The sequence below is a fragment of the Archocentrus centrarchus genome, chromosome 10, assembly GCF_007364275.1.
Source record: "Archocentrus centrarchus isolate MPI-CPG fArcCen1 chromosome 10, fArcCen1, whole genome shotgun sequence".
NCBI classification, from domain to species: Eukaryota; Metazoa; Chordata; class Actinopteri; order Cichliformes; family Cichlidae; genus Archocentrus; species Archocentrus centrarchus.
The window spans coordinates 31158650-31171644 of record NC_044355.1 but is presented as its reverse complement, the minus strand read 5'-3'; the positions used below and the strand labels follow the sequence as shown (position 1 = coordinate 31171644).

Below are 12995 nucleotides of genomic sequence, written 5' to 3'. Positions count from 1 at the left end.
GATAGCCATTGAAATGGATGCTTCTCCAAAATTTAAAGAGAGACGTATTAGGAAGCAAAAAAAGGTTCCAAGATGACAATTCCTGCACTGCTTATGATGAAAAAGAACCTAAAAGGCACTTCAGGTGTTGGTTTGCAATGTTCTTGTTGACACCGTCCGGCAAGAGCTGTCTGAGAGGTTTTCAAATCTTCAGCCAGTGTCTGAGAAATTTAAATTCATCACTAAAATGGAGCACATGACAAAAGCTGAGCTGGAGGAATCAGTGACTGCATATACCCTGACAGCCAGTGATGTTTCCAGAGATATCATTCAAGAAATATACCCAGCAAGCCGTCTATTGAATGGTTACAAGGCTCTAGAGAAGTTAAATTTCCTCATACAGGAAAATCTTGATTTGGTTTTTCCAGATTTGACAGTAGCCCTTAGAGTATTTCTGACCATGCCTTTGACAGTTGCATCTGCCGAGAGATCTTATAGCAAGCTGAAGCTTATCAAAACATACCTTCGTTCGAATATGAGCAATGATCGCTTTACTCGGTTAGCAGTGATTTCTATTGAAAACAGAGTGGCACGGTCTATTTCATATGATGCCACCCTTGAAAAATGGGCAAGTGCAAAAGCACAAAATGTAACAATTTAATGTTGAAAAAATGTCCCTAGGGTCCAGGCTGTTGTTCAGATTTCATAACTACATATTTACACTACAGAAAATGTGTTGAGCGTGTGTGTGTGTGTGTGGGGGGGGGGGGGGGGGGGGGGGGGGGGTGTTGCACCTAAAAATGTGTCCACATACACCTCAGAAAGTATATAGCTGCACCCCTGATAGCAGGTCTCACTAACATCTGGTAAACCTTCCTTTTCACTCTTGCTGCCATCCTTCTGTCACACATCACTCCTGAACGCAACTCCTTCTGACCTTCTCAGTACCTCTAAAATTAGAAACATCCTGTCTCAGAGTGATGCTGAAAAACTCATTCACACATTTATTACTTCCAGGCTGGACTATTGTAATTAATTACTACCAGGCCCCTCTTCTGTGGAACCAGCTCCCAGTTTGGATTCAGGAGACAGACACCCACTCCATTTTTAAGATTAGGCTTAAAACTTTCATTTTTGATGAAGCTTATAGTTAGGGCTAGATCAGGTGACCCTGAACCATGCCTTAGTTAAGCTGCAATAGGCCTGGGCTGCTGGGGCTTTCCATGATGCACTGAGTGTTTCTTCTTTACTCCCCTCTTTTCACTCTCATTAGTTATTATTAATCTCTGGCTCTCTTCTACAGCATGTCTTTTGTTCTGTCTCTCTCCCCTTACCCCCAACCGGTCACGGCAGACGAGTGCCGCTCCCTGAGCCTGGATCTGCTGGAGGTTTCTTCCTGTTAAAAGGGAGTTTTTTATTCCCACTGTAGCCAAGTGGGTCATAGTGGGCCGTTTGATTTTGGGATTTTTCTCTCTTCTTTATTTTACAATATAAAGCGCCTTGATTTAAACTATTCATTTGGCAAATGTGCTTCTGTTTACACGTCTAAACATTGCTGGTCTTGTATGGGAGAATAAGTTAACACACAGCAGTGCGAAAAGTAAGTTAGAGCCGGTAAGTTCTTTTAACATCCGTGATGTAACACACGTGAAACTCCTCAAGACCCCACATTGCATCATGACCTTCACATGCCCACTACATGCCTCTGCCCTGTCCGCGCCATAATCACGAAAATCCCCAAAAAGTATCGGTATCTATTTATGCTTTATATCAAGCAAATTATTACTTTATCCCTGTCATATTTTAATGAATTTGTGTATTTGGTTTATAAAGAGTTGTGTGTAGGCATTTTATTAAGTAAAAAAATAAAATCAGGCAGTGATTGTAGAGCCCATTTTGGGGTCCTTGAGCGGTGCATGGTGCAACATGTGTTGGATAATTCCAGAAGAAGCTTCGTAGTTCCTTTGCTGTTGCAGTCCGGAGGCGAGCAGTCCTGTGTGACCTGAGCTCCAGGTGCTTTCCGAGAAACGCTGTTAAAGTCTGAAGATCCTGGAGATTTGACGTACTTTAGCATTTCTTCGCTGTTGAACAGTCTGGAGAGCGAGCTTTGACTTAAAACGCTGTCGTGCTTTAAACTTTAAGTTAGCTGTTAGCCGAGCTGTGAAAATGTTGAGCGTCGCCAGGAGCGTTTCAAGGACTCTTCCCACGAAGAGCAGCATCAGGAGCGTGTCGTCCTTGATTAAAAAGGTAAGCATCAAACACAAGTAATCGTACGCCCGAATGTAGAGCTTTTCGTGGCTTGCAGTACGATGGTACAATTAGCTGGCTAGCTTTAGGTGCTAACACAAAGCTAGGTGGAGGCCAGCTTATTTAATCGTGATTAGGTAAATACTGTGTCGGTAACAATAAGCACAATTTAGCTGACGCTGTAAAAAAATTAGGGGAGATATGTAAAAGTAACGTACTGTCTGGTCGCTGCTCTTGGATTTGCTGAGCTGGTGTGACTTCATACCTTTGGGGCTAAGCTAACGCGTGCTAGCTCACTACATTTAATATCTGCGCTACCCGTCAGCTGTCATTCAAAGATCGGTGAGCGGAGATGCTAGTATTTGTTTTGTCATTTCCTTAAATAATTAACTTTAATATGTAAGTTTTCGTGTTTGTTTTTGAGCTGGTTCCAAGGCTGTATCGTAGCTGTGGGTCTGTGACCTTCACTGAGGCGTCTCTCCTCCAACACGCTGCTCCGCGGTTTAAGTAACACCTTCAGCACTCAGTCTGCTGCAGGCTTCGCTGGGCTGCATTCAAAATTGATTAGGGATGGTTTCTTGTCATATGTGCTTATTTGTGGATTCATCAGTAATAATTTTGTCCTGTACATCTCAAAACACGTGTTGCTCAGAGTCTTAACAACTGCTTTGTGCTGTATTCACAGGCGTGCTGGACCGGCTTCCAACCAGATGCTCTCAGAGCCCTATCCAGGAGGGACTATGCGTGAGTATCAAGTTCCTGCATTATATGAAAGTGAACTTTATACATGGAGTTAATACTTGTTTGACAATTTTTAGTCTTTAGAAATAAAACTCTACACCCACATAATAAATTTGATATTCTTAATTTAGAATAATCCTAATTTAAAGTAACATGACTGCTGCTGAATGTGTCTGTATCAATGAATGTCTTGCAGGTCTGAAGCTATCAAGGGTGCAGTCATTGGCATTGACCTGGGAACCACAAACTCATGTGTTGCTGTCATGGAGGGTAAACAGGCCAAGGTGATGTTTTACAGCTGCTATCTTAAATCTAGGCAGTCTATGCGAGTGGGAGCCACTCTGAGTGCTTATACTAAAGAACTTACAAGAGACAGATCCACTAAAGGTTGCATAAATTAATTTGATGAGTTTACTTTAATCTTGCCAACAAGTGTTGCATCAATCATAAGCTTTTCAGTCATGTTGACTGACTTGACCACAGGTTGTGGTTAAGTCAAAAACTGCTGCAAATGCGCAACTGACATGGTGTTAAAAAAAAAAGCAAAAAAAATCAAGCTTGGTCAGATAGATGGGCTTGATGGTGAGGATCTTGAGCTATCTCAGGATCGCACTGAAGTCCAAAGTTAAATGCAGGAAGAAGCTGGCAGCTTGGAGTGCAAACAGACACCCAGAAGTAAAGACAATAAAAAGAAGACCGAAATTAATAGAAAGTTGAGTTAAAAGTAGAAAACTGGTCCAGCCTTTTTATATTATTCACTAACTTTGAGGGGGAGCAACCCCACCCCCACCCTAAGGTAACACTTTAGATCTCTGACAATGGGTGAGGCATGTGAGTGCTTTCATTTACATGGTTAACTTTTGCCTACTGTCTGAGTTCTTGGGTACTATGTGTAGGCAGTTAATCATTTCTCATGAATGTTTTTGATAGGAGTCTCATCTGATATTGGTGTATCTTGAATGTCATGAAACACTTAAAATTTTTAATCTAAATTAATTCAAGAAGCTAAACTTTCCTTTGTTCTGTGTTCTTTAAGTATTAGCACGTGAAAATCAGCTCGTAATCCTCAAAACTCCGACTATTAAATCAAACTTGTACTCATGACAATCAATCACAACAGATTGCAATAGATTAATGTAAATGTCAAATGTACGGCAGTGTTCATAGTTGAATCACACTGCCTTATATTAAATCTGTGTGACCTGAACTTGAGGTGAGGAGTGGACCTGTGGTAAAACGGTGATTCCTCCAATCTAAAGGTTTTCTCGTCTTTGTCCAGGTGCTGGAGAATGCTGAGGGAGCCAGGACAACCCCTTCAGTTGTCGCTTTCACAGCAGATGGGGAGCGTCTGGTGGGTATGCCTGCTAAACGCCAGGCCGTCACCAACCCTCAGAACACGCTGTACGCTACCAAGAGACTGATTGGACGACGCTTTGATGACCCAGAGGTCCAGAAAGATCTGTGAGTGCATGTCTGGCCTCTTAAAACCGTCATTATTTCAGTTAAATCCAAACTCCAGATTTTTTTTTTTTTTAATGTTAGATATAATGAAAGAAACTTAGTCAGCTTAAAATGACCTTGTTTCCATCAACAGGAAGAACGTCCCCTACAAGATTGTGCGTGCATCTAATGGCGATGCCTGGGTCGAGGCTCATGGGAAAATGTACTCCCCTAGCCAGGCAGGAGCCTTTGTCCTCATGAAGATGAAGGAGACTGCAGGTATAACTGCACTGACAGTCCATGTGCAGTTTTAACAACATGCACATGTGAGCATTAGTTTTGGTAATTACACATTTGTGTTGTAGAGAGCTACCTGGGAAGCACAGTGAAGAATGCTGTCATCACTGTTCCAGCATACTTCAATGACTCTCAGAGACAGGTATTCACACACACACACACACACACACTCTCACACACACTCACTCTATTTCTTGTGAAGGAGACTTTGCTCAAAGTGTTAAAAAGCTGATTTCAGCCCTCCACTGGGAAATTAAAAAAAAAAGAGAAAACTTTTGAAAAGTGAATAATTGTCTGCCTGTGCTGTGACAGTGAGAAGATTCAGGGGTTTTTGGACTCCAGCATTAAGTCCCGTACGACATTTAACTGTAAATCTGAGCGAGCAGCAGAAACTCTCTAATTATGAGCTGCAGTTTGATTGGAACGAAAAACATTTGGCTGGATGTAAAATCATAGATGAACTGAGAGGAAGCTGAACAATTATTTTTTTTTTTTTTGTCTTTGAGCAACAAATTTTTGTAAATTCAATTAATCTTCACATCTGAGTTAAAAAAAAAAAAAACTTGATCAAACCAATGAGACTTGCCTGTATGTACTCCATCTCAGAGATGTGTGTTTCAGATTATTAGCTTCTGTGTCATTGCCGCTGCTTTGAGTACACTTTGAATGATTAGAAAAGTAACAGCTCCTCTTCATGCTTGGTTTGGCTCATTTCTTTGACAGGCCACTAAAGATGCAGGTCAGATCGCGGGTCTGAATGTCCTGCGTGTGATCAACGAGCCAACAGCTGCTGCTCTGGCCTACGGCCTGGACAAGACCCAAGATAAGATGTGAGTAGAAGAGAACAAACCTGCTGATGTTTACTGCTCCACATGATGATGATGATGATGATGGGTGATTCTATACAAGGAAAAGTGAAACTATTGGATGGCTTACAAAATTCTTGCTGGGCTATTGATGATAAATGTGCGTGTGTGTTTGTGTGTTTCCAGTATTGCTGTGTATGATTTGGGTGGAGGTACTTTTGACATCTCAGTCCTGGAGATCCAGAAAGGAGTTTTTGAGGTGAAGTCCACCAATGGTGACACCTTCCTCGGAGGCGAGGACTTTGATCAGCACCTCCTCAAACACATTGTCAAGGAGTTCAAGAGAGAGGTGGGCATTCTAATACAGTTGATTTCTTTAAGCCTTTTATGTGTCTGTGGAGTTTATTTATTTTGTGTGTGTGTGTAAAATCTTCATGTGGACTGTTTCTTTTCAGTCGGGTGTAGACCTGATGAAGGATAACATGGCTCTTCAGAGAGTTAGAGAGGCTGCTGAGAAGGCCAAGTGTGAACTGTCGTCTTCACTGCAGGTACTCTGAGCTTTTATCCTGATCGGAAGAAAATGAGTTTGTGGAGTTGTTTGAAACAGTGACATCAAATGGGGGTCTCTGTATCAGAGATGCTATTAGTTATTACTAAGTTGTTAAGTTATTACTGTATTTGTCTCGGCGCATGCTCAGCCTGATGTTGTCCAGCTCTCAGTCAGCTGTCCAGGTAATTGTGTCTGGATCAGTGTTACAGTGCTGGTAGATGAAGCTCCTGTGTTTTTGCTTCAGTGCAGCAGCTTCTGTTTTAGAATCTGCTGTTGCTGAGCTGCTGCAGGACTCGGCCCAGTGAGAGTGGACTGTCCTGATTCTGACCACAGGCCAGGCCTAGTACAGGGTCGCACAAATTGAACCAAACTGCGGAGTTAACAAGTATTTTATACCTGTTAAAGTACTGAAAGTGATCCTCCTCCTCTCATTCATGCAGACTGACATCAACCTCCCCTACCTGACCATGGATGCCTCCGGTCCTAAACATCTGAACATGAAGTTAACTCGTGCTCAATTTGAAGGCATCGTGTCTGACTTGATTCGCCGCACCGTGGCTCCCTGCCAGAAGGCGATGCAAGATGCCGAGGTGTCCAAGGGAGACATCGGAGAGGTGCTGCTGGTGGGAGGCATGACCCGCATGCCCAAGGTACACGATAGATTTTTAAAACCACGGAGTGTGTTCTGTACCTGAAGTGACTGTGTGACATCCAGTGTATACTTCCCTTGTAGTTCTGTGTCTAGAGGTGTGAAAGTGCTGTTATAGTAAAGTCAGTGAACAAGTGAGTGAAGTTTGATGGGCTTGTATGAATTTGAACATCATAGGCGACTTTGTTCTGCACCTGCCTTCCGATTAGTAAGATGACCTCCTGAGTGCAGTGATGATGTGCTCCGATTTAGTGAGAAATATCCTCCTCCTGTTTTCTGTCATTTCATAATTATTATGATGGATCCGTGCAGCTGTGCCACATTCATAAACTTCAGTGTGCTTAAGTCAGAGCACAAACTTGTGTGCACGCCCAGGCATGTGTTGTAAGCTCATGGCTTTGCAGATTTATTATGAATCTCAGCACAATATTAATTTAATGCATCAGTGGGGAAATTGGATTAAAAATTACCTTGATCGGTGAGCTGACGCCATGAACTTTGACCTGATCCATCAGCACCTAATGCACCAACAGAAACTGCACGTTTTTACTGTCGCTACAGACCAGGTGGAAAAAGACTGTTGGTGATGAGCTGCGACAGCTGAAGATCAGAAAGAAAGTGGTTTGCATCAGATACACTGGCATTAGTCAGTGCAGTGAGCACAGGAAAATAAAATGAAGAGGTGGTGTAGTTATTGGCTATGACATGATTTACATTTGTACATTGTGCCATCTGCTGGTCAAAATTTGCATTACAACAAAAGCACTGAACCGCTTTGTTGGGTGTATTCTGCTGACTGCCTTCATTTGAAGTTTACTTTCTCTTCTACACTGAAAATGACTTTACAACTGAGTCTTGTAGCTGAAGTGCTGATTTTTTATGACCCTCATGTACTGCACACATAACTACTCAGCAGTAACTTCTTCTGCTCCTCGTCCCTGCAGGTTCAGCAGACAGTCCAGGACCTGTTTGGCCGAGCCCCCAGCAAGTCCGTGAACCCAGATGAAGCTGTTGCTATTGGAGCAGCCATCCAGGGTGGCGTTCTGGCTGGTGATGTAACTGATGTGCTACTTTTGGATGTGACTCCTCTGTCACTGGGTATCGAGACTCTGGGAGGTGTCTTCACCAAGCTCATCAACAGGAATACCACAATTCCCACCAAGAAGAGCCAGGTACTTAAAGCAGCACCACAGTCCTGCCAGCTCCATTTCAGTGAAGGTTTGCTGTAAGTGTCACATGTTCCCCTGCAGGTGTTCTCCACTGCAGCTGATGGACAGACTCAGGTGGAGATCAAAGTGTGTCAGGGTGAGAGAGAGATGGCGACAGACAACAAGTTGCTGGGTCAGTTTACTCTGGTAGGAATCCCTCCAGCCCCTCGTGGAGTCCCTCAGATTGAGGTCACGTTCGACATTGACGCCAACGGAATCGTCCACGTGTCAGCCAAGGACAAGGGCACAGGCCGCGAGCAGCAGAGTGAGTGAACCAGTAAACCAGTTCATGTGGAAAATGTTTTGTATTGCTGAAAATATGTTTCAGATAACTAGGTTAAGCATTGTTTTTAAATGAATAGTCCTCAGTAAGAAGGAATAGATATGGAGGCTGACGTTTATACATGCAGCTGTAACCGCTCGCTGGCTCAGTCTTGTTTCACACAACTGGGTAACAAATTAGTGGGTATAAAAGTCAAACTGCACATAGATAAGTGTTGTCTGTGCCTCCTCCACAGTTGTGATCCAGTCATCAGGAGGTCTCAGTAAAGATGACATTGAGAACATGATCAAGAACGCTGAGAAGTATGCAGAGGAGGACCGGAGGAGAAAGGTAACAAACCAGACAGAAATGACTCAAACCTGTTCCCCTAAATGTGACGGCACAACATCTGAGTGACTCTCAGGAAAATGCACACGTTAAACAGCTTTATTTATACAAGGCTCATTCATAATGGGTGATCTCAAGGCACTTTATGTTGTATAGATTTAAAACTGGTTGTAGTCCAAAGGACTCAAAGACCAATTTTCCCATGGACACCAGTACAATGAGTCGTCAGGCAGTTCCAGTCCCAGCATGTCTTTTATACAGATGTTGTTTCACCACTGTCTCGGTGGCATTAGTACCTCAGGTACTAACTCCACCGAGACAGTACCTGGTATATATACTAACTCGTCTTTCTGTAGGACCGGGTGGAGGCTGTCAACATGGCTGAGGGCATCATCCATGACACAGAATCCAAGATGGAAGAGTTCAAGGATCAGCTCCCTGCTGATGAGGTAACACTGCAAATTCTTTGTTCTAATTTAATCAAATGGAGAGCAGTAAAATACACTTACTATAATAAAGGATTGAAGCTGAATCCGACAGTCTTGGCTGTTACTGTTACTCAGTCCTTAGTGTGCGCTGAACAAAGAGACCCGTGAGTGTTTGATTCATTTGTTTCCTCTGTGTGAAATCACAGTGCACCAAGCTGAAGGAGGAGATTTCCAAGGTCAGGAATCTGTTGACCAACAAGGACTCAGAGACAGGAGAGAACATCAAGCAGGCAGCAACCAACCTGCAGCAGGCCTCACTCAAACTCTTCGAAATGGCCTACAAGAAGGTATGATTCATTCTCAATATGTGTATGCTGTGCAAAAGTCTTAAGCCAACTCTTTACATTTTGCTTCCAGGTATCTTTGTTACTAGCACACTGTTGCCAAAAAACCAACCTTGTTTCATTTCTTTAGTTGAATCTATGAAAAATTCCAGAGGTAAGTTTGACAGGAATAAAATTTTTTTTGTTTTGTTCTTTTTTTTCTTTTCTTTTTTTTTTTTTTTTTTAAACCAGGTAGGGTTCTGGGCCCAGATAGGCAGCATTAACTTGGCATGAGTTTTGATGGTGAGAACATGTAAATGCCGTAGTCCTGTCTGGGTTTGAACCCATGACACTGTGGCTCAGTGGTTAGCTCTGTCATCTCACAGCTTGAGTTTGAGAGTCACTCAAACTGAACTGAATTACGAGGGGTGTGCAACAAAAATGGACTATGAAAATCTGCTGTTCCTTTTTGTTCCTGCAGATGGCAGCAGAGCGAGACGGCGGCAGCAGCAGCAGCAGCTCCAGTTCTTCAGAAGGAGAGAAGAAGGAAGGCCAGCAGTAGACCTTACTAGCACTTAGCTGTCCTGAGATGACCATGACAGCAGAGGACTGTTGGGCTTGTATGGTGGACTAGGCGGGAGGGTGACAGTCTGAGTCATTCTTACCGTAGCACATTATTCTACTGTGTTTTGGCAGTAAAATAGAAAAGATTAAATGTCAGTGTATGCTTCTCCGCATCCCGTGATATCCTGTTTGTAATTTAACTGTCTGAGAAATCTTTGTTTATTTTTACAAAGCTGTTAATTTCCATTCAGAAGTAGTAAATGGGTTTTTTTTTTGTGTTGTTGAAGACATCATATATGGTTCTTCTGTTCAGCTTCTGAAAGCAGGATGGCTTGTTGATAGCACTTACTTGTATCAGTTGAGTCTGAGAGATGTGGTACAGAGAGCATAGCCCTGAATCAGAGAGCACGCTTTAATGGTGCCCTCCGATCAGCTCGGAGGCCGCCGGTCCCTTCCCTGTTCTCCTGAGCACACTCGAATGACTTGCGTTCATTTCATCACCTGTCACATTTTCTGACAGTTAATTCCTAAGCAGTAAAATATGTCTGTGTGTGTGTGGATGAGATCTTTAAATATATAATAAGAGTGTGAGAAACCCTGCCTTTTGGTTCTTTACATGCTCTTTTGTGGCCACCTTAAACAGACCAGTTTGGAGTCCACGATGGGTCAGCCGAACCATAGTTCACCTCTGACCTCTGACGGGCTGCAGTAGGAAGAGCTGGGATGTAAAAACAGAAGCAGCAGGAAGTGTGAGCCCAGAAGCTGCTCTGTGTGAAGTGGCTGAGCGTTCTGGCTCTACTTTAAAAGAAGGAGGCAGGAACTGAAAAAGGATGTTTGTTTTTTTTCTGTGGGGATGGTGTGTTAGTGACTATATTAATGAATTGAAAGCTGAGGATCACAGTAACTGTTGCCTTTTTTTAATAAAAATGTGAAATGTGACACTACTGATTTGTTTTTAATATACAGTGTTGTGAAAGTGTTTGCTCCTTTCCTGACTTAATTGTGTATTTGTTACACTTAAAATGTTAGAGATCAAACATTTTAATATTGACAAAGAACCTCAGTAAATACAAAAGACCATTTATAAATTTCATTAAGGGGGGGCCTTTTTGAGAAAGTAATTGCCCTCTAAACCTAACAGCTGTGCCGCCTTTGGCACGCGCCTTGTTTGTGATAACTGGCAGTGAGTCTTTCACACCGCTGTGGAGGAATTTTGGCCCCCGCTGCAGAGTTGTTTTAATTCAGCCACACTGGAGGGTTTTTGAGCATGAGCGGCCTGTTTGAGGTCATGCCAAAGCATCCCAATAGGATTTGAGTCTGAAGAGACTGTCATTCAAAACTGTGATTTTATTTTAATCTTTTCTTTTTGGTGAGAAACAACCAAAGTGTGCTGGAGCATCACAGCACAAACTGATGGACCTTCTGCTTCAGGGTTTACTGAGAGCAGAATTCACAGTTCCTGAAGCAGCTCCAGACCATATTTGAGTTTTTTTTTTTCTTTTTCTTTAATGCTGTTTGTTTTATGGCAGATGTAACTGGACTCAAACCTTCCAAGTTCAACTTTTGTCTCGTCAGTCCACAGAATATTTCCCCAAAAGTCTTGGAGATCAAGATATTTTTTTGGCAAATGTGAGAGACTCTCATGCCCAGTCTTACTGTTGAATCATGAACTCTGACCTTAATTGAGGCAGGTGAGGTCTGCAGGTCTTCAGATGTTTTTCTGGGTTCTGTTGTGACCTCCTGGATGAGTGGATGATGTATTTCTGGAAGGTTCACCGCTGTTGCGGGTTTTCTCCATGTGTCTCTCACAGTGGTTTGCTGGAGACCCTGTGCCTTAGAAATAGCTTTGTAACCCTATCCAGACGGGTAGACTGAGTTTTTCTCTGCTCTTTAGTTTGTGGCATAATTTGTTGCTTTTTGAGATCTTTTATCCGGCTTCACTTTGTCAGACCGGTTCTGTTTAAGTGATTTCTTGATTCAACAGTCTGAGGTAATCAGGCCTGGGTGTGGCTGCTGAAACTGAACGTTTAAGCGTTTCAAAAAAAAAAAAAGGTTTGAGTTAACTCATGATTTGACACACAGAGCCAGGCAGGTTTGGATGGCTTTTTTTTCCCCCTTAAATAAAATAATTTAAGGACGAGCTGCATGTTGCATTTACTCAGGTTATCTTTGTCTAAAAAACGGCTGATCTGACTATTTCTGAAGAGTAGTTTAAATTTCACAATAATGCAAAAATAAAACAGAATACTTGACATGAAATTCTTAGTCACAAAAATAAAGAAGCTATTTTCATTCAGCTTTCATGCTGCGTTGAGAAAATGTGGAAAGTTTTGCCACAAAAACAAAAATGGCAGAAGCAGCTAGTCAAATATGAAGTTTATTAGTGTGTGGTCAAATATTGGTGATTGACCCATTTTCAGATGAGTTTGATGTATGTAAGTGTACTTTGTGTGTATGAGAGAGAGAGAGAAGGGAAGTTGTATAAAATTGGCATCTTCTTGACACCCATTAAAACATCATGTGTAAAAGTTTCCCCAGTCGATACGTTTGCCTTGACCGTCCATGGTAGGAAGGCTGTGTGGGTCATACAGCAAAGCAAGTCAGGATTTCCTCCTTTCTCCCTTTTTTAGGTTAAATTAAAGCATGCCAGTACACTACATATTATGCTTTTCTCTTGTCAACTGAGTGACAGCATCCAAGCACTCAGCTATATTAAAAATGCTGCTGGAGGACCACAGGAAAAAATACTGTAAGTGCTGCTTTATTATGAAGCTCATGTTAGTGTTGTTGAAACCCAAACATGAGCTTCATAATAAAGCGGCACTTAAAAGTATTTTTTCCTGGTAAATTATGAGTCATAATTCAGTTCAGGAAAACACCTCCTGGAACGGGTGTTGCCTGATTCTCTCCATTGCTGCAACTTAATAACAAAACAGAGGCAGGAATCAAGCCCAGGAAATGATCTGACATTCATTTAGTAACAGTAACAGACAAACAGTCTCACTAAATGACAAACAGTTGGACTTCATGTCTCTGTTGAGTAATCACTCACTACCGGTTGGAAAAAGAAAGCAAACTCAAATGTACTCATTCATAGAAGCTGCTTCATTTGTGATTTCAGCATGAAGATTACAGCTCTGTCTCTGAACCAGC

At 42.3% G+C, this 12995-nt stretch overlaps 1 protein-coding gene across 1 annotated transcript; it reads left to right on the top strand.

The window, feature by feature from the left end:
- The first annotated feature begins 1920 nt into the window (after positions 1-1920).
- hspa9 (heat shock protein 9) lies at positions 1921-10786 on the top strand. The gene is made up of 16 exons (XM_030739130.1): positions 1921-2226; positions 2912-2970; positions 3164-3251; positions 4247-4428; positions 4562-4686; positions 4773-4846; positions 5428-5534; positions 5697-5859; positions 5966-6058; positions 6501-6710; positions 7654-7881; positions 7960-8182; positions 8436-8530; positions 8884-8976; positions 9162-9302; positions 9760-10786. The coding sequence occupies exons 1-16, from the start codon at positions 2146-2148 to the stop codon at positions 9838-9840; spliced, it is 2043 nt and encodes a 680-aa protein (XP_030594990.1). The 5' UTR covers positions 1921-2145; the 3' UTR covers positions 9841-10786.
- Positions 10787-12995: the final 2209 nt, after the last annotated feature.

What these genes read in the sequence shown, in the direction of transcription:
- hspa9 (XM_030739130.1), top strand. Translation starts at nt 2,146, where the DNA reads ATGTTGAGCGTCGCCAGGAGCGTTTCAAGGACTCTTCCCACGAAGAGC. An exon ending in TCAAGGAGTTCAAGAGAGAG is followed by an intron (nt 5,860 to 5,965) that starts GTGGGCATTCTA and finishes GTTTCTTTTCAG; the next exon opens with TCGGGTGTAGACCTGATGAA. An exon ending in TTCCCACCAAGAAGAGCCAG is followed by an intron (nt 7,882 to 7,959) that starts GTACTTAAAGCA and finishes GTTCCCCTGCAG; the next exon opens with GTGTTCTCCACTGCAGCTGA.